Below are 25,270 nucleotides of genomic sequence, written 5' to 3'. Positions count from 1 at the left end.
ACAAAATATAAAAAAAAAAAAGTGTGCTTCATGTTTTACAGCTTTTCCATGATGTTCACGTCACGTAATTATGTCACTTCATAACGTTCCCATGGCAACAGGGGAAAACGGCTGCTCTTGTGTGGAGTAAACGCAACATTTTTCAACTTTCTGCTAAGATATATGTGACTTTTTTGCAACGAAAATGCGGGGGTTATGAAATCATGCAAGCCCCGCATATTTTGCGCGGAAATCGGCAATTTATGCGGCGAAAGTGCGGCGGATTTGAAAAAATGCGGCCCTTGCATAAATATGCGGACTTTGGCTGATTACGCATTGAATTATGCGATCGCATAATGGCGTTTTTCAGGAGGGACTGGTTGGTGTTGTGCTTGACTGACTTGTGCTCGGTGCAGACCCCGGGGCAGGTGGGGCAGATCTCACACGTGGGCCCCTGGAACTTGGGGTCGGTGCACCGGCAGGTCCCGCACCCGCACGTCCCTCTGCCGTTGCAGATCTGCTTGTTGGAGGCTAAGCAGGTGGAGGTGTCCAGAGAGCAGTCGCACGCGCTCCCGGTGTAGTTAGCGTCACAGATACACACCCTACACTCACAGCGCCCGTGTCCTACAGGAGAAACATCACAGAATCAACATACACCAATGATGCATTTTTCTAAATGTCATAATCATTTGTTAACAAAGAAGCATTCATTACTTCATTGTATCTGCATTAAATTATTACATTGTTTAAATTAAAACCTTTTTTGCTAACTGTGATTTTGTATATGTGCATTTCTGAAATACATAACTTAGACAGTTACTTCTGATAACAGATCACTCTTAAAGGGATAGTTCACCCAAAAATGTAAATTCTGTCAGTATTTACTCTCACTCATGTTGTTCAACCCCGTAAGACATTCGTTCATCTTCGGGACACGAATTAAGATATTTTTGATAAAATCTGAGAGCTGGATCACTCCTCAATAGGCTTCTAAGGGATTGAAATTTGTTCCTCGAAAAGTTATTAAAGACATCGTTAAAATAGTCCAAGTGAAACCCCCCAAAAATAACGACTTTATTTCAACTATTCATGTCCTTCTCTGTGGGCGTCGAGTCAGTTAGCGTAGTGTGATAGCGTAGAGCTACGTCACACGCAGGCTCACTATTGGCCGACGCTGGTCATGTGTGTGATGCGTGTGACGTACAACACAGAAGCGCTGCGCTGTTAAACTAGTGAACTCACTCGAGGGCCACAGAGAAGGAAATGAATAGTTGAAATAAAGTCGTTATTTTTGTTTGTTTTTGCTCACAAAAAGTATTCTCGTCGCTTGATAAACTTAAGATTGAGTCACTTGGACCATTTTAACGATGTCTTTAATAACTTTTCGGGGAACAAGTTTCAATCCCTTAGAAGCCTATGGAGGAGTGATCCAGCTCTCAGATTTAATCACAAATATCTTAATTTGTGTTCCGAAGATGAACGAAGGTCTTACGGGGTTGAACAACATGAGGGAGAGTAAATACTGACAGCATTTACATTTTTGGGTGAACTATCCCTTTACTTGTAAGGTGAACTCATGCATTTTCTGTAAAGTTGCATTGAAATTATGTGTATTTTGAAAAGCACTATACAAATAAATGTGAATTGAATTTAATTAAATTTATCTGCACTGCAAAAAAAGCTTTTCTTACTTGTATTATTGTTTTGTTTCAAGTCCAAATATCTAAAAATTCTTAAATCAAGATGCATTTACTAGATGAGTAAAATGCTATGTGATATTATGATATTAAGAGAGTTGTTGCATGCTTAAAACAAGCCAACAGGGTAAGAAAAATAATGTTAATTCAAACAGAAACAAGATTATTTTTCTTACCCCATTTGTAGATAATTTACAACTCTTAACAACTCTCTTAATTTTTATTTATTTCCCTAGAAAACAAGACATCATATCTCATGGCATTTTACTCATCTAGTAAATGCATCTTGATTTAAGAATTTTTAGATATTTGGACTGGAAACAAGACAAAAATACTACGTAAGAAAAGCATTTTTTGCAGTGTGCCTGCTTTCGACCATGTCCGTAGCCAGCTATGACGGTCATTTTTTTACATTCAAAAATAAAATGTCAAGCTCTCTGAATGATTAATTAGCCGTGTTTAAACCACCTCATATGAGTGTTTGCAATTCATGTTGTTGCGAGAAGCTAGCGCAGTGAACGGGGCTTAGAGCGCGTTGTGAGTGAGGGCGCGGGTGCAGCCTCCGTGTTGCCAGATCCACCTAAGGGAAAGGTGGCAGTAGTCTCCAGGACCTGTTTTTCTGATTTAATGTGACACTTTAGGAAGTTGTGTGTTAGGTTTAGTGATATATTAATCTTATTTCCAAAACACAAGCTTTGAACTTATTTCTGATTATTACTATTATTTTGTTTTGCTTGTTTTTCGTAGCAATATCTGGCAACATTTTACTGTCGGCATTAATAAAAAAAAAAAAGCTATAAGACAAACTGTAATTGCCTAAAGCTTCTACATTCGGTAAGACAAACGCAATGATCAATGTGATTATCTGTAGGAAATGTATAACACTATCAAAAACAATAGCATAATACAGATCTGTTTGTTACAGAATGAAATTTGACAAATAACTTACTGGCCAGCAGGAAGCCGGCTCATGCTGTTTTAACCTTTCACAAAGTCATCATAAAAACATTAATTAAAGCAGTGTTTCTCAACTAGCAATCTATTCAGTCAGCATATTTGTGTTTGATCTGTGTGAATTACAGAAATATAAGACTTGCTAGACCTACTTTTTTGCTATATTTCTTTGCACAAAACTCTCCAGAAAGTGCCATTTAATGGTTTATTTTTCAAATAAAATCACGTTTGGGGGCGGCCTGATGGGGCATACCCCCGGACCCCCCTAGTGAGAGACTACCCCACACATAAATATATATATATGTCAAATAAAATTCCTTTTTTTTAAAAAGGGTCGCAGCTTAATGTCCATGGGGGAATGTGGGTCCAATGGCCTAACCATTATAGCACAATTATTTACACAACACCCCGGACCTCACTAATTTTCAAACCCTGGTTACGGCCTTGCTTTCGACCCTTTCACAACCCCTTTTCCTCTATTAATAGTGTGCTGAGTGATGCATTGGTGGTCCAAAAAAAGAAAAAGCTTCCTGTTTCAGTACCTCCACAGAGTTTATTATTGGAGCGGTCGCAGTTGAAGTTGTCGCACTCGCAGAATTTTCCGCTGTAACGTTCTTCAGGATTTTCCCTCTTCTTGCACTCGCAGTTCCCGCACACACACTCGCCGTTATTGCTGCAGATGTCCGTGCTGTTGTCCTTGCGGCAGTTCTTGTCCAGGTCCTCGGTGGACACCTCGTCTTTCCGGCATTCACACTGCCTGCCCACACGGCCCTTATTGCACCTGAAAGCACACGATGAGAACCGAGAAGATGCTGAGAACACGGCTCACACACACACACTCATGTAGAGAGACCTTCTGACTTACGCAATTAACATCCAAACAGGAACAAAAAGATGTTTTACATCAAAGATTCAGTGTCATGTTTAACCCTAAAATCAACGGTATTCTCAAGAAAGCAAATTTGTTTTGCATTGTGACATTATTTTCTTTGACTTTGTATTTTATTTAATATATGCTGATTTAAATAAATCACTTTATTATATTTATTACAGTAATGCAGTAAATCATGGGAATAATGAGAATTACAACGATACTAAGTAATACAATTATCTGGAACCTTATGATAATGTGAATGAGATTTTCCCCGCCATTGATGGACATTTACATCTTTCTGTATTTTCACTGTTATATGGTAGGGGGCGCTATAAGGCATTTTCTGAAAGAGTACATGATTTCCTGATCAAAACACAGGTGAAGAAGAAGCAGAAACAAGCGATAGCTTATGTAAACAGATGCATATGTAAAATAACGCGATCACCATTATTAAACAGCATATAAATCAAAACTGCCTAACGTTACAGAATGAAATAAACGAGCTAAAGGACTGTGAAGCTTTGAGGTGTTGATGGACTTGATTTACTCCATCTGTGTTTTCATCATAGTCCTGAATCCGATCCAGACGTGATCTTTGACAAAAACCCGATTTTCTCAGTTTTTTGCTTAAAAATGTACTTTTTTTAAATGAAACATACAAGTGAATATACAAGTGTTGGTAAAAAATGGAATGCATGAAGCTAGAAAAAACTTTTTTGTTGTTTTGTTTAAAAGCAGGATATATTGCATGTTCAAATATTCATACAGCAAAATATTCTGGGGACCATAAAACTTTTGTGAAAATGATCAAAAATGCTGGCGGTGGCTGGCAACTTTTTGCAAAAACGCTGGTGAAAAAAAATTAATTATTATTTGCTTCGTTTATTGTATATGTAATGAGAATTTGGGCGTAAAATGTACTAGATTTTCATTAAAAAATTGTCCCAAAATAGGCTAAAATGTGTAAGATCTGCGGCTGCTGCATAAACACACACACACATGAATCCTGTATCAGATCTAGGCAGGTGGAGCTGGGGAGGTGGAGGGGTTTAGAGGAACGCTTATAGCGCTTCAGGACCAGCTCACAGCAAACACTCAACCAGACTATTTAAATGTTGAGCAAGCGATCTCATTGGCTGCAGGATCAGCAGAGCCAATCAGCTTGTGCCATCATCAGCCGCGTTTCCATCACCCTTCAAATTGCGAATTGAAAATACGCCCAATGGAAACACGTCAATTTCGCAAAATCTCCCATTTATCGCAAAAACATTTTTACGCTCGCATGAGGTGGTTTTTCAGGCAATTCGAAAAACAAATATTTCACAAAACTGCAATGGAAACAGTTTTTGCGCATTTACAGTCACCTGATGTAGATGACGCGGTGTGCTTGGACAGAATACGAGACAGAGTTCTTTATTTAACTCATAAAAGACAAAATAATTACAGGAATACTGGATTCTAAACCTAAAAAAATGCCAAAATCAAGACCTCGAAGCAGAAATGAGGGAGAAACACCCAGAAACACCAGCAGCTCCCAGTATAAGGGTCTTTCCTTACCATTAATGCTTGGCTAACACACATACGTCTCCTTTGATTATTAATAATGGCAAGAGCAGTGGCTGAGATATACATAAACCTACCAACATCCGTTGCCATGATTTTTGGAATGACTTGAAGAATGAAGTTTTAGTCGCATAACATCGGTTAATGGAAACGCCGTCATTTCGCAATAGTTTTTTGTCGACATTTAGAAAAAATCGCAAAAGTTTTGCGCAAATCTGTTATGGAAACGTGCCTAGTGTCATAGAGTTTCATTACTAAACCACACACACGTCTGGTTCACTATCTTTGTAGGGACTCTCCATAGGCATAATGTTTTTTATACTGTACAAACTGTATACACACACACACACACACACACACACACACACACACACACACACACACACACAAACACACACACACACACACACACACACACACACACACACACACACACACACACACACACACACACACACACAAACACACACACACACACACACACACACACACACACACACACACACACACACACACGTCTGGTTCACTATCTTTGTAGGGACTCTCCATAGGCATAGTGGTTTTTATACTGTACAAACTGTATATACACACACACACACACACACACACACACACACACACACACACACACACACACACACACACACACACACACACACACACACACACACACACACACAAACACACACACACACACATATAAGCACAGCATTTGCAGTTTGTTTCAACTTCCAGGAAAAAAAAAGACATGTAATTTAGCAATTAAACAAACTCGTGCATTTTTATAAGCCTAAGTAAGTCCAGGATAGTTATCCGAGGACAGTCTCACCTGCAGGCTCCGCACTCAAACGTCCCGTTGCCGTTATGGCACATTTCACTATTCTTGATGCCGTGCTTGTGACAATCACACTCGCAAATAAAGTTGAGCTCGATCTCGACCTCCTCAGTAAAGCCCAAGGGCTTGATCTTAATGGTTTCCGGTTTGCCTTGTTTGGGACAGCCTTGAGCTGTGATATTGATGTTGAACGACACCTGAGGATTCAATGGAAACAGAAACAGACTCAGGAACAACAGGCTACAGGTTTCTGGTGCACATTACATCACGCTGGTCTGAACTCACCTCGTCTCCGATAGAGATGTTAGAGCACTTCCGGCCATTTTCTCCCTCGTTCAAGAGTCCATTCTTACAGCGAGACTGATAGGTGATCGTCACTCCCTCGGGAAGCTTGCTGTTCTCGAGGATCACCTCTGAGGAAAGAGACTGAGGAAACATACATCAGTCCAGGTCCGTTATATACTGGAGATATTACAGTAGTGGCCAAAACTGCCATCTTCACCCTTCATTCAAATATTATTACAGATGTGTTAAAGACTTTGAATTCATATTGCATAGTTGTGCCTGGAGTCGATTGTTTTATTTGTGATAATAGCGCAATAAAAATTCGCAAATTTTCCAACATTTTTGGGTATCATACAAAGAAATGATAAATGAGAGAATCAATTAAATATTAATAACTGATTATGTTTTTCCTGAAAGCTTTTTGTTTTTCTATGCACACAGAAACCTGTAGCTTTAGTTTGAATTTTGTCCAATTAACTAAGTTTAGTGTTTTGTTCTTGCCTCAAGAACATTTCCCATATTTTTGAATGGTTTAATCAAACTTGTAGGGTCATTAAAAACAAATATCTCCTCCGGATATGATTTTTGGCCACTACTGTATAAAGAAACTTTATCTACTCACATTGTACGCATCAATAATAAGGTTGATAACATTGCTGGAGTTTGCTGAAAGCGTTCCCACTGCAGACTTTGGGATCAGGTTTTTAAGTTCCTGTGGAAAGGGGAAAACATTCATGAATCTTAAGCACAGGGACGCAGGGTGTTTGTTTTAAACACCAGACAGGAACTCTAAATTATGACTTTGCCGTCTGGATCATTCCAAGAGGAAAACTATCTTGGGGTTGTGGCTTTCCAAATACAGAGAAGTTTGGTTCAGGAGAGTTTCAGGCTCTCGGGAGTGAAATATTTGAGATGGCATTTCATTACACTGCAAAATAAATGCTTTTCTTACTTGTATTGTTGTCTTGTTTCGAGTCCAAATATCTAAAAATTCTTAAATCAAGATGCATTTACTAAATGAGTAAAATGCCATGAGATATTATGTCTTGTTTTCTAGGGAAATAAATCAAAATTAAGAGAGTGGTTGCTTAAAACAAGCAAAATGATCTGTCAAGGTTAATTCCAACAGAAACAAGATTATTTTTCTTACCCCATTGGTAGATAATTTAGCTTTTACATCGCATACATTCATCCATTTCTAACACATAGTCGTGTCTCTAGTTATGGATCTTTCAATGCAAGTCTATGGCATTTTTCCCATCTGTTTTATCATCCAGAAGATGAATATTATAAGTCTGATCACTTAGAAAAGTAATAGCATGCCTCCTCTCAGCCAGCCACAGGCTTTGAGGAATCATTCCTCCAACAATTACATGTTATGTGCTTAAATTAAACACGTAGCACTGAGGCTTTGATCAAATCCAGCTAGCACTGCTAACTTTCATAAGTTTTGACAAGTGTGGAAAGAGACTACAGACCTTTTCTTTGAGCAAGTACAAAAAAAAAGTTGAACAGGAGAAGAAACTACAGGCTCCAGATGGACAAAAATAGCGAGTGTTCTCGCTCATGCACACGCGCTTTCATACACATCATTAAGATAATCATCTATGGACTTACTTTGTAAACAGGCTGAAACTCTTCTGTAACTGCGAAGATGGTCTGGATGTTATTTTCGCTCAGTTTTTGAACTAGGTGGGCGATGGAGGGGTAATCCTAGTCAGGAAAGGACAGGAAAGATAAGAGTCGAACATCTAATACATCTGGTCTGAAAATCACCAGAAAACAGGACAAATTTGTCAATACATACATAATAATGGCTCATCGTGTACATGCCGTCTTTTAAGTGGCATTTCCCATCATTGGGAAGTACGATTCCACCGAGTTTGCCATCTCCGGCAAAATGAAAACCTGCGTCAGTAGAAAACACCAACAAACGGGTGACATTTCTCCAGCCAATGTGGTTCTGTGAGAGAGAGAGAGAGAGAGAGAGAGAGAGAGAGAGAGAGAGAGAGAGAGAGAGAGAGAGAGAAAACAGGAAGAAGGAGAAATATTAGGCCAAAGGATACAAAGATCGAGCAGAAAGTACAAAAACAGATTAGTCATCTAAAAGTAGAACTGTACTTTTATGATGAATAGATGCACTTTTATGATGATAGATGCACTTTTATGATGGACAGATGCACTTTTATGATGAATAGATGCACTTTTATGATGGATAGATGCACTTTTATGATGGATAGATGCACTTTTATGATGGACAGATGCACTTTTATGATGGACTGATGCACTTTTATGATGGACAGATGCACTTTTATGATGGACAGATGCACTTTTATGATGGACAGATGCACTTTTATGATGGACAGATGCACTTTTATGATGGATAGATGCACTTTTATGATGGAGAGATGCGCTTTTATGATGGATAGATTCACTTTTATGATGGATAGATGCACTTTTATGATGGACAGATGCACTTTTATGATGGATAGATGCACTTTTATGACGGATAGATGCACTTTTATGATGGACAGATGCACTTTTATGATGGACAGATGCACTTTTATGATGGATAGATGCACTTTTATGATGGACAGATGCACTTTTATGATGGACAGATGTACTTTTATGATGGACAGATGCACTTTTATGATGGACAGATGCACTTTTATGATGGACAGATGCACTTTTATGATGGACAGATGCGCTTTTATGATGGATAGATGCACTTTTATGATGGATAGATGTGCTTTTATGATGGATAGATGCACTTTTATGATGGACAGATGCACTTTTATGATGGACAGATGCGCTTTTATGATGATAGATGCACTTTTATGATGGATATGATGCACTTTTATGATGGATAGATGCACTTTTATGATGGATAGATGCACTTTTATGATGGACAGATGCACTTTTATGATGGACAGATGTACTTTTATGATGGATAGATGCACTTTTATGATGGACAGATGCACTTTTATGATGATAGATGCACTTTTATGATGGATAGATGCACTTTTATGATGATAGATGCACTTTTATGATGGACAGATGCACTTTTATGATGATAGATGCACTTTTATGATGGACAGATGCACTTTTATGATGGATAGATTCACTTTTATGATGGACAGATGCACTTTTATGATGGATAGATGCACTTTATGATGGATAGATGCACTTTTATGATGGACAGATGCACTTTTATGATGGATAGATGCACTTTTATGATGATAGATGCACTTTTATGATGGACAGATGCACTTTTATGATGGACAGATGCACTTTTATGATGGACAGATGCACTTTTATGATGGACAGATGCGCTTTTATGATGGACAGATGCACTTTTATGATGGACAGATGTACTTTTATGATGGACAGATGCACATTTATGATGGACAGATGCACTTTTATGATGGACAGATGCACTTTTATGATGGACAGATGCACTTTTATGATGGACAGATGCACTTTTATGATGAATAGATACACTTTTATGATGGACAGATGCACTTTTATGATGGACAGATGCACTTTTATGATGGACAGATGCACTTTTATGATGGATAGATTCACTTTTATGATGGACAGATGCACTTTTATGATGGACAGATGCACTTTTATGATGGATAGATTCACTTTTATGATGGACAGATGCACTTTTATGATGGATAGATGCACTTTTATGACGGATAGATGCACTTTTATGATGGACAGATGCACTTTTATGATGGACAGATGTACTTTTATGATGGACAGATGCACTTTTATGATGGATAGATTCACTTTTATGATGGACAAATGCACTTTTATGATGGACAGATGCACTTTTATGATGGACAGATGCACTTTTATGATGGACAGATGCACTTTTATGATGGACAGATGCACTTTTATGATGGACAGATGCACTTTTATGATGGATAGATTCACTTTTATGATGGACAGATGCACTTTTATGATGGATAGATGCACTTTTATGACGGATAGATGCACTTTTATGATGGACAGATGCACTTTTATGATGGACAGATGTACTTTTATGATGGACAGATGCACTTTTATGATGGATAGATTCACTTTTATGATGGACAAATGCACTTTTATGATGGACAGATGCACTTTTATGATGGACAGATGCACTTTTATGATGGACAGATGTACTTTTATGATGGACAGATGCACTTTTATGATGGATAGATTCACTTTTATGATGGACAGATGCACTTTTATGATGGACAGATGTACTTTTATGATGGACAGATGCACTTTTATGATGGATAGATTCACTTTTATGATGGACAGATGCACTTTTATGATGAATAGATACACTTTTATGATGGACAGATGCACTTTTATGATGGACAGATGCACTTTTATGATGGACAGATGCACTTTTATGATGGATAGATTCACTTTTATGATGGACAGATGCACTTTTATGATGGATAGATGCACTTTTATGACGGATAGATGCACTTTTATGATGGACAGATGCACTTTTATGATGGACAGATGTACTTTTATGATGGACAGATGCACTTTTATGATGGATAGATTCACTTTTATGATGGACAAATGCACTTTTATGATGGACAGATGCACTTTTATGATGGACAGATGCACTTTTATGATGGACAGATGTACTTTTATGATGGACAGATGCACTTTTATGATGGATAGATTCACTTTTATGATGGACAGATGCACTTTTATGATGGACAGATGTACTTTTATGATGGACAGATGCACTTTTATGATGGATAGATTCACTTTTATGATGGACAGATGCACTTTTATGATGGACAGATGCACTTTTATGATGAACAGATGCACTTTTATGATGGACAGATGCACTTTTATGATGGACAGATGTACTTTTATGATGGACAGATGCACTTTTATGATGGATAGATTCACTTTTATGATGGACAGATGCACTTTTATGATGGACAGATGCACTTTTATGATGGATAGATGCACTTTTATGACGGATAGATGCACTTTTATGATGGACAGATGCAGTTTTATGATGGATAGATGCACTTTTACGACGGATAGATGCACTTTTATGATGGATAGATGCACTTTTATGATGGACAGATGCACTTTTATGACGGATAGATGCACTTTTATGATGGATAGATGCACTTTTATGATGGATAGATGCACTTTTATGATGGACATATGCACTTTTATGATGGACAGATGCACTTTTATGATGGATAGATGCACTTGTATGACGGATAGATGCACTTTTATGATGGACAGATGCACTTTTATGATGGACAGATGCACTTTTATGATGGACAGATGCACTTTTATGACGGATAGATGCACTTTTATGATGGACAGATGCACTTTTATGATGGACAGATGCACTTTTATGATGAATAGATGCACTTTTATGATGGACAGATGCACTTTTATGATGGATAGATGCACTTTTATGATGGATAGATTCACTTTTATGATGGACAGATGCACTTTTATGATGGACAGATGCACTTTTATGATGGACAGATGCACTTTTATGATGGATAGATGCACTTTTATGATGGACAGATGCACTTTTATGATGGATAGATGCACTTTTATGACGGATAGATGCACTTTTATGATGGACAGATGCACTTTTATGATGGATAGATGCACTTTTATGACGGATAGATGCACTTTTATGATGGACAGATGCGCTTTTATGATGAATAGATGCGCTTTTATGATGGACAGATGTACTTTTATGATGGATAGATGCACTTTTATGACGGATACATTCACTTTTATGACGGAGAGATTCACTTTTATGACGGATAGATGCACTTTTGTCACGGATAGATGCACTTTTATGTTGAATAGATTCACTTTTATGATGGATAGATTCGCTTTTATGATGGATAGATTCACTTTTATGACGGATAGATTCACTTTTATCGAGGATAAATGCACTTTTATCATGGATAGATGCACTTTTATGATGATAGATGCACTTTTATAATGGATAGATGCACTTTTATCATGGATAGATGCACTTTTACGATGGATAGCTGCACTTTTACGATGGATAGCTGCACTTTGATCGTGGATAGATGTACTTTTATGATGGATAGATGCACTAATCGGTTTTGTAATTTCGTATTCACAGATAAACGGCATTTTGAGAATTGCGCCCAAGACCACCATTAAAGCAGTGCGTCTGAGGGGAGATCAGCAACCGTCAACAACAGAGTCAAAGTTAAAATAACTTACTATTATACTATTTCCCTTAAATAATCAACTTCATTTAACATAACAGCCATTAAAGCACAAATGAGATATGTTACATAAATGCTTAATATATATAGTTCAAACTTTGAGACAAAAAATTGAGACAAATCACAGAGTCACGTAATCCATCAAGTACTGTCCCAATAAAGACGTAAGTTTACATGAATTAAATAAAACATGAAAGAGTGCATGTCGGAAATAAAAGCGCTGAATTTTCTCTCTGTGTGTGTGAAGTGTGTTTTGTTTTTTGTGTATGCAAGGAGGGAGTGAATAGGTACAGTGCTGTTGTTATAATTGTCAAAAACAGGAATAAAACAATAAATATCGGTTCTGTATATCAGTTATCAGGCACATAAACATGCAAATGATCTGTATCGGTATCGATTATAAAAAAAACACTATTGGTCGTTTTCTAAAGGAAATAATGCGTTATTAATTGGCTTTAATATATCGGCTAAATTTTTTATATAGGCCGATAACGATAACATTAAAAATGAACCGATACAATAATGATATATCGTGTATCCCTACTTTATCAATAACGTAAAAACAGAGCAAACCCTCCTCCAGTTGTTTAATACTCACTCCACAGACCGCAACCTGCATGATAGCATCAAATCCTCCCTCGGGAGAGTCCAGGTTTCCAGATATCTGCTGTTTCCCCACCAGACTGTTGAACTGCTGGCCGTTGCTGGTGAGTTTCAGCACGTTCTTGTAGCTGAAGGGACTGGTGCAGTTCTGGTCCCCAGTGCAGGGGTTCAGGAGCTTGGCTGGAGTCGTGCTGATGTAAGGCATTACCGTCTTCTCCACGAAAGAGCCGAAACCTGTCAGGACAAAGGTTATTTTCGTAAACGAAAATTGAAACTAAGACTTAAACTATTTTTAAAACTAAACAAGTTTTTCCATTCGACTGCGCTACTTTTTCAATGTATGACCGTTGCGCTCAAGTATCGAGTCTTTTGCAGCGTATTGTGCTAAAACGCGGCACTCAAGTTAAAATAAGTTAAACTTTTAAAGGTGCATTGTGTAATATTTCTGAGGATCTATTGACAGAAATGCAATATAAGATCCATAACTATGTTTTCAGTGGTGTATAAAGACCTTGCATAATGAACCGTTATGTTTTTATAAGCTTAGAATGAGACATTTATATCTCCATAACCGCGGGCTCCCCCTTTTGTGGAGGTCGACATATTGTGTGGTCATGTTTCTAGCATAGCCGACAGCGAACACACAGCGCTAAAGAGCGCGTTTCGTCACTAGCTTGAAAAAGAAGTTTTCAGTGGTGTTTAAAGACCTTACTTAATGATCCGTTATATTTGTATTACCTTAGAATGAGCAGTTTCTGTCTACACACACCGCGGTTCCCTTACATTGAAATGTGTCGTCATGTTTCTACGGTGGCCCTAAACGGACAAACGCGTTTCGTTACTATGTTGCTCTTCGTGCAAGGAAGCAAGCTTAGTTCAGCGAATAAAACACTGACACAGTGATGAACAAGTAACAATAAAATTTGCAATAACATATAGTTTTACTGAATAATTAAGTAAACATAATTTCTTAATTTATCCTTGTAAAGAAAGCTCATTGCTGAACTGCTACTCTCTGCTGTCTCAGACGATGACATATTTTCCTGTCGGCCACCGTAACTTTTGTTGGTTGCAATTCGTAACCTCACCACTAGATGCCGCTAAAATCACACACTGCACCTTTAAAAGGCGTGCGCTTTTCCCCCATTCTAAAGCCCACGTGTTTTTTCCTTTTTTCAAAGCAAAACCGCTTTCTGTATGAACCAGGCGATGATACACAGGGCAACTTTTTGAGCAATGTTGCTGGACAATGTGGCCGAGCGATTGTTGCTTAGGCACTTTCCCATTGAGAATGGGCAACACATTTCTATCTGGATACATTAGATCGATCGTGGGCCCTTTGTCTCCCCTGATTGCCTGTTGACGGCAACATTGCTCAAAAAGTTGCCCAGTGTATAATCACCTACGAAGCAGAAATGGCCAAATACGTATTTCCATCATTTCTAGACCTTATGCAAATTCATCTGTATCTTAATTCCAGGTAAGATAACTATCTCATGTGAAACTAAACAAGACACCACACATATTAGACAAGATACCACACTGAGCAGAAAACGGAAAAAACTAATAGTTGTAAATAGTAAAACATGTCTAGCCCACAAGTAGATGTAGGTTTGTCAGAGAAGAAGTAAACTAAACGTCTGGTCTGAATAGAACACCTGAATATGAGTATAACTGTGAGTATATGATATTAAAAGATGCAATAGACAAAAAGCATACATGGATCAATACATGAATAATTTTTGACAGGATTAATCAAATAAATAACCATAAAATAATAATAATAATAATTATGGAAAGTGTTCTGTTAACTCTGAAATTTATAGGAAATTTGACAATGATACTAAAATAAAAAAACTATTTTAAAAATGCAAAACTATATAGCCTTTGTCCGGACATGAGCCAAGCTTGAAATTCATGCCTACTCGTGTCTCTAATGGCTTTGGTAGTGCGATGAAAGTTTTGATTAGGTCTTATTTTATCATTTTTAATTATCATTAGTCTGTTTTAATGGGGAAACTTAATATTCAACAATATTATTGATCTGCCTGCATTGACGCCACAATATGAGAACTAAACTGGACGATGACATCACCGTTTTCTCCAGAGCTGCTGTATAGATAAATTAACTAAATTAATAACTAATGATCTTTAAAATGAAAATGAACCATCACTGAACTGACTTAAGCTGGACTATGACACTGTTTTCTTCTAGATCTGCTGTACAGCCGAAACAAACTCTGTTGCATTATTTTCCTGTTATCACTGTAAAGCTGCTTTGAACAAACCTGTATTGTAATAAGTGCTTTATAAATAAATTTGACTTTACTTAATAATAATAATATTAAGACATCTTATGGAAAGATGTGGTTTGTTGGACATTTACAAGTACAGATGAACATATTTAAGTGTAAATAATTTAAACACATTAACTTTCATACTCTTTATATGAAATCTACTGTATCCTTGATAGATATTATAGGCTTTTTAATTAATGCATATATATTACACATATATAACAATGTTATTACATGTTTAATCCTATAACGCTTGATCCAATATCCACGTGATCAAAACACTGCTGATAAACTGTCGCATACAATCTACTACATGCCTAGCAAGTAAAAGTCTTTTAGTATAATAGTATAATCTCTGTACAATTATATACAAACATCCATCTTCAACTGGTGTCTTTTTTTGCCTTGAAATCTTTACTGATTTTTTTAAAGTAAAAGTAAGAAAAACGTTAGTAATATTTGAAGATGAACACTTACTGGACTGAAGGTTAACTTGATTATCCATACCAATTTTTTTTTAGAAAAATCATGTTCAAATGTGAGTCTCAAATATAATGAAGGTTTATTTGTTCATCTCTCAATCATCATTGCATTGTATTATATATGTTGACCCCACAATAACAAATAAAGAGAGATATAGAAGTGGCGACGGATATTGAAATTCATTTTAGGCAGGTTATTCTGCGTTCTGTTTCTATTGTGTCTCTATTTTTATATATTTTAGATTTGTCCTGTACAGCAAAGTGGTCAACTATTGTTGTGTTTAATTGTGCTATATAAAAGAATAAATTAAATGAAAGATCACATTGATTAACATTAATCTTGCTTTTTGGCCATATAAATATCAGCATCTGCACCAAATTGCATATTTTAGCTCAGTTTGTGTCTCTGAATGAAATTAATCTGTTTCTTTCGCACTATATCATACTATATGATGAGCCATAAAAGCCTAAAGTATCAAATATAATCTCAACAAAATAAAATATCCCCAACAAAAAACACATACGCAGACGTCACACTTTTTTCAACATTAAACTGTTCCATTATAAAAGATTTATTACGTCAGGTTTTACAGGGTTAAAACTAGTATCTAATAGAACCGAGGTTTTTAAAACAAAACTACCAGAGCGTTTCGTTTTGCGGCGTGATTTTATAAGACTCTCACCTATCCTGAAATCTGAGGTGATCTTGGACATTTCCTTCATCAAACTAGTCCCGAGATTCTTGACGTTCTCCAGGTCGTCCTTCATGGAGTAGGACAGGTCCATCAGGTAGTACAGGTCTATGGGATAGTCTTCAGCCCTCTTGAACTTCAGCTTGATATTTTGAGGTTCCCCTACAGAAATAACAATTCGTTCAAAAAACAAAAATGTGTATTCCCACAATTACTTGCGCAGATCAATAAACCCAAACGATTGTAAGTTATCATCAGGCACCAGATCTGAGTTTGAGGCTGAGTTTCTGAGGCTGGATCTGTGTAATGTCCTCGGGTCGAAGTTTCTCCGCTCCTTTCTTGCGGTGGGTCACTGCTTTGTTCTTGAGGATCTTTTGGGTGCCGTGAGGGTTTTCGATCTTGGTTTTCGAACATCCTCTTTTCTTGAGCGACTCCAGTTCATCGCAGCGCGCCGATGTCGGCTCTCCCTGTTTCAGAAACTCCTGTTGCGTGAGGAGAAAATATATGTGATTGGGTTAAGCATGTCAGATTACAAATAAGTGTTCAAAAGTTTTGGGTTGGTAGGATTTTTTAATGAGTTTGGAAGAAGTCTCTTCTGCTCACCAAAGCTGCATTTATTTGATCAAAAATACAGTTAAACCGTGAAATATTATTAGAATATAAAGCAGCTGTTTTCTATGTGAATATATAATAAAGTGTAATTTATTCCTGTGATCAAAGCTGAATTTTCAGCATCATTACTCCAGTCTTCAGTGTCACATGATCCTTCAGAAATCACTATAATATGATGCTCAAGAAACATTTCTTAATATTATCAATGTTGGAAACAGCTTCATATTTTTGTGGAAACGGTCATACATTTAATTTATTCTTTGATGAACAGAGAGTTCAAAAGAACAGCATTTATTTTGTAAATGTTTTTACTGCCATTTTTTTAAATCAATTTAATGCATCCTTGATGAATATTTATTTAAAAAAAAAAAAACTTTTTAATGCTAGTGTACGTTTCCATACAAAACATTTAATGAAGCATACAGTACTACTAAAAATATAAAAATCATATAATAAATAGAACATTTTAGAAAAGAAAATCATCTTAAAGTTAATTAATCTAAAGAAACAAATATTGTGAATACACAAACGAAATACACTTAAAATCTAATTAGTAAATTAATAAGACAATAGTAATGACATCATCACTGTCCTCTGGTTCCTGCAGTGCCTGTTTGTGGATCTAATGATTCCATAATCTTTATTAATCTTTATCTTTATAATTATTGATGCCTGAAACTCCTCATAAAGAATAATATAAGCACAAACTCAAGCATCACCACGATCTTTCCATGAGGAATGAGATTTCCAAATACGAATGGAATGGCAACACTTATCCGCCATTACTGTTCCTGGCAAATCTGCCATAACTATTAATATCAAATGATGTAGTTTGAGTCACATCATGTCTGTTTGGTCATACAACTGAATTATAAAGGCAATATCATGGTCTGAATATATCAGTACAGCTGTGATTATGAGTGTGATGATGCTGCACAAACATATCAGGGCAATAAATGTGTTTGTTTCAGCGATGGAGAGTTAAAGCATTGTAACGCTACTCACGGTATCAGTGCACCATCCACATTTAGCCCCCACTTGTATGCACTCGCCACAGGATAAAGCGTTGGCTTTGATGCACTCGTTGCCCTCTGCAGAACACAGGAGACACAGCGTTTTAAATCTGGCCAGAGATTCGTTCACATTGCTCTGGCTTACAGTCACTGGAGCCAGAGACCACTACTGTTTTCCATTAAGGATAAGGACAGTATTTAACTGTCCAACCTCAAAACAAACCCAGCGCTTATTAATTCTGATGGAGTCAGAAAGAGTTACAGCATTTCAAGCTTCGGTGATCTGAAAAGTCCACATTACCTTGCTGTGCACGACTGCAACAAATGATCCCTAATAATGTTGATATGAAAAGTAGCTTCAGGTCCATCTAGAACAAAAAGACAAAAACCATCAGCGGTGGATTCACTTTCAAAACAAGCACAGTTTATTCTGGGAAACAATGAATGTGGTAACATCTAAGCTATTTATTTGAATATATTATATCACTTACAATATATAAATATATTATGTATTATGACTGAATAAAAGCATCATCATTGGGCTATGGCAATAAAAATATTTTTTTATTTTAAGGGTTAGAAAATAGATCCTTATGGTATCAATGACAGTTTTAGTGAGCAGGATCTTTAAAATAACTTGACAACTACAGAGCCAACTCTCACGCTTTCGCCGTGTGACGCACGGTTTTGCCTGTTTTCACACGCACTCACGCCACACATCCATTTTCTCACGCAGAGAAAAATTGCGAAGCAAATTGGACACTGACACCGCAACAGACAAGATAGAGGAGGTTACTTTTGTAATTATATTACGAAATTCAAACAATACCGTTTTTGCGTTTTTAAATGTGACATGACAGATAGCTAGCGCCTTGCGGCACGTGAACCGATAGCCTCATTAACCCCCAAAATCTCACTCCAAGCTAAACTCAAAAGTTGGCAGCTCTGCAACTACATAAATAGCATTCTATATATGACTATGATAATCAATGCCATGTTATATATCAAGGTGTCACAGTGTCTGGTTGTGTTTCCCTTGTTTGTCACTAGAGGTCTTCGTTTTCACAGTGTCTTTCACATTTGACTTCATTTCCCAGCATTCTGTCTGTCACTCATCAGTTCATTGCACTCAGCTGTTTCCCATCACCTTGTTAGATTGTGTGTATAAATACCCTGTCTGTTTTAGTATTTGTTACAGATTCCTTGTTTTGTGTCACACATCTTCAGGTCTGTTATTGTTCAAGTTCCTGTTTTGTTTCTTGTTTTTACGGCTTTATTTTGATTTTGACCCCTGCATGTTGACGACGAGTTTGGATTACCCTTTATTAAACTACTTCTCATGGATTCTCTGCTTCCCGTGTGCATCGTGACACAAGGGATATAGTTAAAACAGTTTCTATCAGTTATAAAAATTTCACACTTTGAAAATGGTTATTTTAAGAGCCGATCACTGAATAGTTCATTGGGGAAGCAAAAATGGTTCTTCTATGGTAAAAACCCCCTTTGGAACCTTTATTTTTAATAGTTAAAATTGCACTTTTTTACTCTTTCCAGTGCACTCTTAAAAATAACGAATCCCGGTTCTCTTTGGATAAGGGATAGTTAAACTCATTAAGAAATGAGTTAATGAATAAAGCTTCTTTATTGTCATCTATGGTTCCATGAAGAACAGAACATTAAACATGCATAACTCTTAAAAATGAAGGGGGTTTTTACAGCAATGGCAAAGGGAGTCAGCACTATTTCTGTCCTGGGAAAGAGACACTAGGAAACGGTGAATTATGGCTATGAGAGACGGTATTTAAATTAGCCCTGCAGCGGTTCCTCTTTCAGGAGCTGAGAATAGATGAAGGTTTATGACCTCCCGTGAATTTAAGGTCATCACTCTGAAAATATGAGCAACAAAACATCTTTTTCAGCATTTCAAGGTCAGATCAAGTAGAGATACACTCTTAAAAATTCTTTATTGGAAATTATCGTTCCATAAACAACGTTTAACATAGAGCCTTTCAATTCCACAAAATGTTTTGTTTTTTTTTAATCTAAAGAACCTTTTCCACTATAAAGAACCTTTGTCCATCGAAAAGTTTCCATGGATGTTAAAGTTTCTTCATGAAACCACTGATGCTAATAAACAACTTTTATTTTTAATAGTGTATAGTGGTAAAAGGTTCTTTAGACTATTTGAATGTTCTTCACACTTTTAAGAACTGAACACTGAGAGGTTCTTTGAGGTATTGTATGCCATTGCTGTAAAAAAAACCCTTTTTGGATTTTTATTTTGAAGAGTGTAGTTCAAGGCACAACACAATTCTATACACAATGATATATATATATATATATATATATATATATATATATATATATATATATATATATATATATATATATATATAACGATTATAAAATGCATGTGGACACTAGTCATGTGTTCAGTATATTTCCAGTAACACTGGCTCACATTGATCTGTCATTAGATCAGAGCACTTCTACTTGCTGAAAGCTGTGTGTCCTGCAGGTAAAGCATTATTGATCAGTGTGTCCCATGAGACTTTGTGTTGCGTCTGGTTAATAAATGATCCTCTGTTTGGCTCCACGAGTCAGTGAGGGGCTGAGAGAAGCACTTTGCAAGCGCTGATGTCTTCAGTAATCAGTGAAATCTATTCAAAAGTATAAGCGGTTAATGTTATTACAGTAGTGCTAAAATATGTTTCCTTAATTTGAAGTAAGAGGGTTTGACAAATACTGTTTTCTCTCATTTGCATTTATTCATTTAGCTGACGCTTTTATACAAAGCGACTTACAATTGCTATATTTCAGAGGTTGCACGCCTCTGGAGCAACTAGGGGTTAAGTGTCTTGATCAGGGACACATTGGTGTCTCACAGTGGATTCGAACCCGGGTCTCTCACACCAAAGGCATGTATCTTATCCACTGCGCCATCACCATCTCCTAATAAGAGTGCCCATCACTTTAGGAACATAAGCACTGTAAAAAAAGTTGCTTCCTTAAATTTTTAAGTACAATCAACTTGGATGTTTAAGTCATATCAACTTAAAATACATTAAAATGCCTTTAAAAAATGAATTGAATCTTGTATAACGTATAAAAAAAAGTTACAATTGCTTAACTTATATTGATGAGTTAAAGCAATGTAGAAACATGTTGTCATAACGTATTGACCATATCCTTTTTTACAGTATGGCATATAAACGCTCTCAATAAGCTTCATGAGATCTTTAATATATGACCAAATGACTCACACAATATTTTAACATACACAGCATAATAAAACTGTAGTGTAATGATTTGAAAGACGTTCTGGCTGCCACCAAAAACTACAAATAGTATATCATTATCCAAAAGTGTTGACATACTCTTCACATAATACTGGTTTGATGTAAGAAACGTCTAATGCAAGTGAGCTTCCTCTAAATTACACAGATGTCAATGATAGTCCTAAAGAAATCACACACATAACCAGTGCTGTTACGGCTACTGGAAACAGAAATAGAGTCCAGGCTGAAGCTGGAACAGCCTTTTACTTCCCTGCTGAATGTGATGCATGTGGTTTCCATTAAATGCAATGGGCAGAGATGATGAGGTTCAGAGGAACTCCAGCCTTTAAACACTGAAGTGAAACACTGAAACACTGAGACACTGAGGCACTGAGGCACTGAGACAATGAGACACTGAGGCACTGAGACACAGACACTGAGACACTGAGACACTGAGGCACTGAGACTCAGACACTGAGACACTGAGACACAGACAGTGAGACACTGAGACACTGGGACACTGAGACACTGGGACACTGAGACACTGAGGCACTGAGACACTGAGGCACTGAGACACTGAGGCACTGAGACACTGAGGCACTGAGACACTGAGGCACTGAGACACTGAGGCACTGAGACACAGACCCTGAGACACTGGGACACTGGGACACTGAGGCACTGAGGCACTGAGACACAGACCCTGAGACACTGGGACACTGGGACACTGAGGCACTGAGACTCAGACACTGAGACACTGAGACACTGAGACACTGAGACACAGACAGTGAGACACTGAGACACTGGGACACTGGGACACTGGGACACTGAGACACTGAGGCACTGAGACACTGAGGCACTGAGACACTGAGGCACTGAGACACTGAGGCACTGAGACACTGAGGCACTGAGACACAGACCCTGAGACACTGGGACACTGGGACACAGACACTGAGGCACTGAGACACTGAGGCACTGAGACACTGGGACACTGAGACACTGAGGCACTGAGACACTGAGGCACTGAGACACTATGGCACTGAGACACAGACCCTGAGACACTGGGACACTGGGACACAGACACTGAGGCATTGAGGCACTGAGACACTGGGACACTGAGACACTGGGACACTGAGACACTGAGGCACTGAGACACTGAGGCACTGAGACACAGACCCTGAGACACTGGGACACTGGGACACAGACACTGAGGCATTGAGGCACTGAGACACTGAGACACTGAGACACTGAGACACTGAGACACTGAGACACTGAGGCACTGAGACACAGACCCTGAGACACTGGGACACTGGGACACAGACACTGAGGCATTGAGGCACTGAGACACTGAGACACTGAGACACTGGGACACTGAGACACTGTGACACTGAGACACGGGGACACTGGGACAATGGGGCACTGAGGCACTGAGACACTGGGACACTGGGACACTGAGACACTGAGGCACTGAGACACTGAGGCACTGAGACACTGGGACACTGGGACACTGAGGCACTGAGACACTGAGGCACTGAGACACTGTGACACTGAGACACGGGGACACTGGGACAATGGGGCACTGAGGCACTGAGACACTGGGACACTGGGACACAGACACTGAGGCATTGAGGCACTGAGACACTGAGGCACTGGGACACTGGGACACTGAGACACTGGGACACTGAGGCACTGAGACACTGGGACACTGAGACACTGAGACACTGAGACATTGAGACACTGGGACACTGAGGCACTGATGACACTGAGACACTGAGACACTGAAACACTGATGACACTGGGACACTGAGACACTGGGACACTGAGACACTGAGACACTGGGATACTGAAACACTGAGACACTGAGACACTGAGACACTGAAACAATGATGACACTGAACACTGATGACACTGAAACACTGATAACACTTGTAAGAGATGGCACAGTGGTCAGAGAGAATAACTTTAAACAAGCTGGACAGAGGTTCAGAGGATCCCCAAAAGGTGGTTTATTATGATGAAAAAGTTAAAAACTAAATATTTACATGGTCACATACTGAAATACAAACAACTGAACAAAACAAAACTGAAACAATGTGCAAAGAAAGGCTACGGCAGATAATTTGGTCCAATTTGCAACAGGGTCTTACCTTTGGCCTTAAACAAACCAAGACTGACCTGATAAGCTCTACAGCTCCCTATTTATATGGGCTAAGTCCACCCTCGGCCTGTACCAAATGACCAAGCAAGGACCAAACATACAATACATTATACAGAAAAATCAAAATAATGAAACACTAACATATTCTCAAATAACACTGTGTAAACCCATGGGTACTTGACCACAGACAGAAAACAAAAAACAAAAAAAGGAAATGAAAAGGAAAGAATTGTTTAGCTGCTATTCCCCCTCCTCCAGACAAAACTAGAAATGGTTCATTCCAATTAGGGGCATGCTAATGCTACAAAAACCTGTTTGAGTCAGATGGACTGTTTGATGGTGCAGCATGAGCCTAGAAGGCTCAACAGTCAAAACAAAGTTTTGGGGGGAATTCTTACAAGAAATAAAAAGTAGGCTTAATTCTGACTGCAATTAAACTGGGTTGTGAAGTAAAAAAAACATGAACAACATGTTGGGGCAAACAGACAAAAATAAATAAATTATATATATATATCAGACTAACTTCAAATAGGGAACACAATTACACAACACCATTCAAATTAAAAAGATGGTAAATGCCGGCATAATCAGGTAGTGATGTGTGCATGTGTGTCAAGTCCATGTAATTAATTTCCCCCCCTTTCTCCAGACACCTCATGTCCGTGAAAGGTAGTCAGAAGTACAGTTTTGGGTGCCTGATCTATAAAGGATTTAAAAATCAAATGGTTGTATAGCTTTAAACCATCTTGTAATTCTAGAATTAGTTTCTCTCATTTGACCCAACCAGGACAGGGCCCGCTGATCAGTTTCCAGTCTAAATTTGCGGCCCAGCAAATAATAACGTAGGGTGTCCAGGGTCCATTTGATAGCCAAACACTCCTTCTCCACCGTAGAGTACCTAGACTCATGGGGAAGGAGCTTCCTACTTATGTAAGCCACCGGTCTTAGTTGTCCTGACTTCCCCTGCAACAAAACGACTCCAATGCCATGCTCGGTGTCGGTCAAGCATCGGTTTGTACAGTAAAAGCCTGTTCAAAATCAGGACTCTGCAGTATTGGCTCTTTGCAGAGTGTCTTATAAGCCCTGGAAAGCAAGTTCACATTAATCGGTCCAAACCACCTTGTTTGGATTGTCCTTCTTAGTGAGAGTGGTCAGTGCAGCAGCTTGAGCAGAAAAGTTTGGTAAAACCCGTCTATACCACCCACTTAGCCCAAGGAAGGGAACTGTTTCTTAGTCTGTGACCTTCCAGCAGACTTAACAGCCTCAATTTTGCTGACTTGAGGTCGAATCACTCCATGACCCAGAACGAATCCCAGATACTGTGTTTCTCGTTTGGGCAAAAGGCACTTGTCAGGGCGAAGGGTGAGGCCTGCACTTTTAATCCTCCCTAGAACATCCTTCAGGTGAAGCAGATGTTCTTCCCATGATTAGCTATAGACGACAATGTCATCTAGATAGGCAGCTGCGTACCCCTCGGTACCTCGCATGAGCTGATCCATCATTTGTTGGAAGGTGGACGGTGCACCATGGATTCCAAAAGGTAGTACACGGAAATGGAAGTGTCCAAATGGTGTTCAGAAGGCTGTCACTTACAGACTCTCTGGGGTCAACGGGACCTTACATAGGTCTAGGGTGCTGATGTACTTAGCTCGTCCCAGTCGTTCCACAAGGTCATCTACCCTGGACAT

At 38.3% G+C, this 25,270-nt stretch overlaps 1 protein-coding gene across 1 annotated transcript in view; it reads right to left on the bottom strand.

Annotated features, from left to right (window-relative positions):
* Positions 1-18,517, bottom strand: part of LOC143713514 (integrin beta-1-like) — a 29,234-nt gene extending 10,717 nt beyond the window's left edge. The window contains exons 1-12 of the mRNA XM_077204852.1: positions 18,451-18,517; positions 18,142-18,227; positions 16,787-17,006; positions 16,516-16,686; positions 13,049-13,287; positions 7,995-8,150; positions 7,805-7,900; positions 6,810-6,899; positions 6,188-6,328; positions 5,897-6,099; positions 3,173-3,411; positions 381-603 (exon numbers count right to left, since the gene is read on the bottom strand). Of these exons, the coding sequence (XP_077060967.1) occupies positions 381-603; positions 3,173-3,411; positions 5,897-6,099; positions 6,188-6,328; positions 6,810-6,899; positions 7,805-7,900; positions 7,995-8,150; positions 13,049-13,287; positions 16,516-16,686; positions 16,787-17,006; positions 18,142-18,227; positions 18,451-18,517 (1,931 nt within the window). The remainder of the gene's footprint in view (positions 1-380; positions 604-3,172; positions 3,412-5,896; positions 6,100-6,187; positions 6,329-6,809; positions 6,900-7,804; positions 7,901-7,994; positions 8,151-13,048; positions 13,288-16,515; positions 16,687-16,786; positions 17,007-18,141; positions 18,228-18,450) is intronic.
* Between the last annotated feature and the right edge of the window lie 6,753 nt (positions 18,518-25,270).

This window comes from Siphateles boraxobius, unplaced genomic scaffold (genome assembly GCF_051911475.1).
Source record: "Siphateles boraxobius isolate OS27281-9 unplaced genomic scaffold, OSU_SipBor_1 511, whole genome shotgun sequence".
In the NCBI taxonomy this organism is placed as follows: domain Eukaryota; kingdom Metazoa; phylum Chordata; class Actinopteri; order Cypriniformes; family Leuciscidae; genus Siphateles; species Siphateles boraxobius.
The sequence above is the reverse complement of the archived record's forward strand: the minus strand, read 5'-3'. Positions and strand labels throughout refer to the sequence as shown.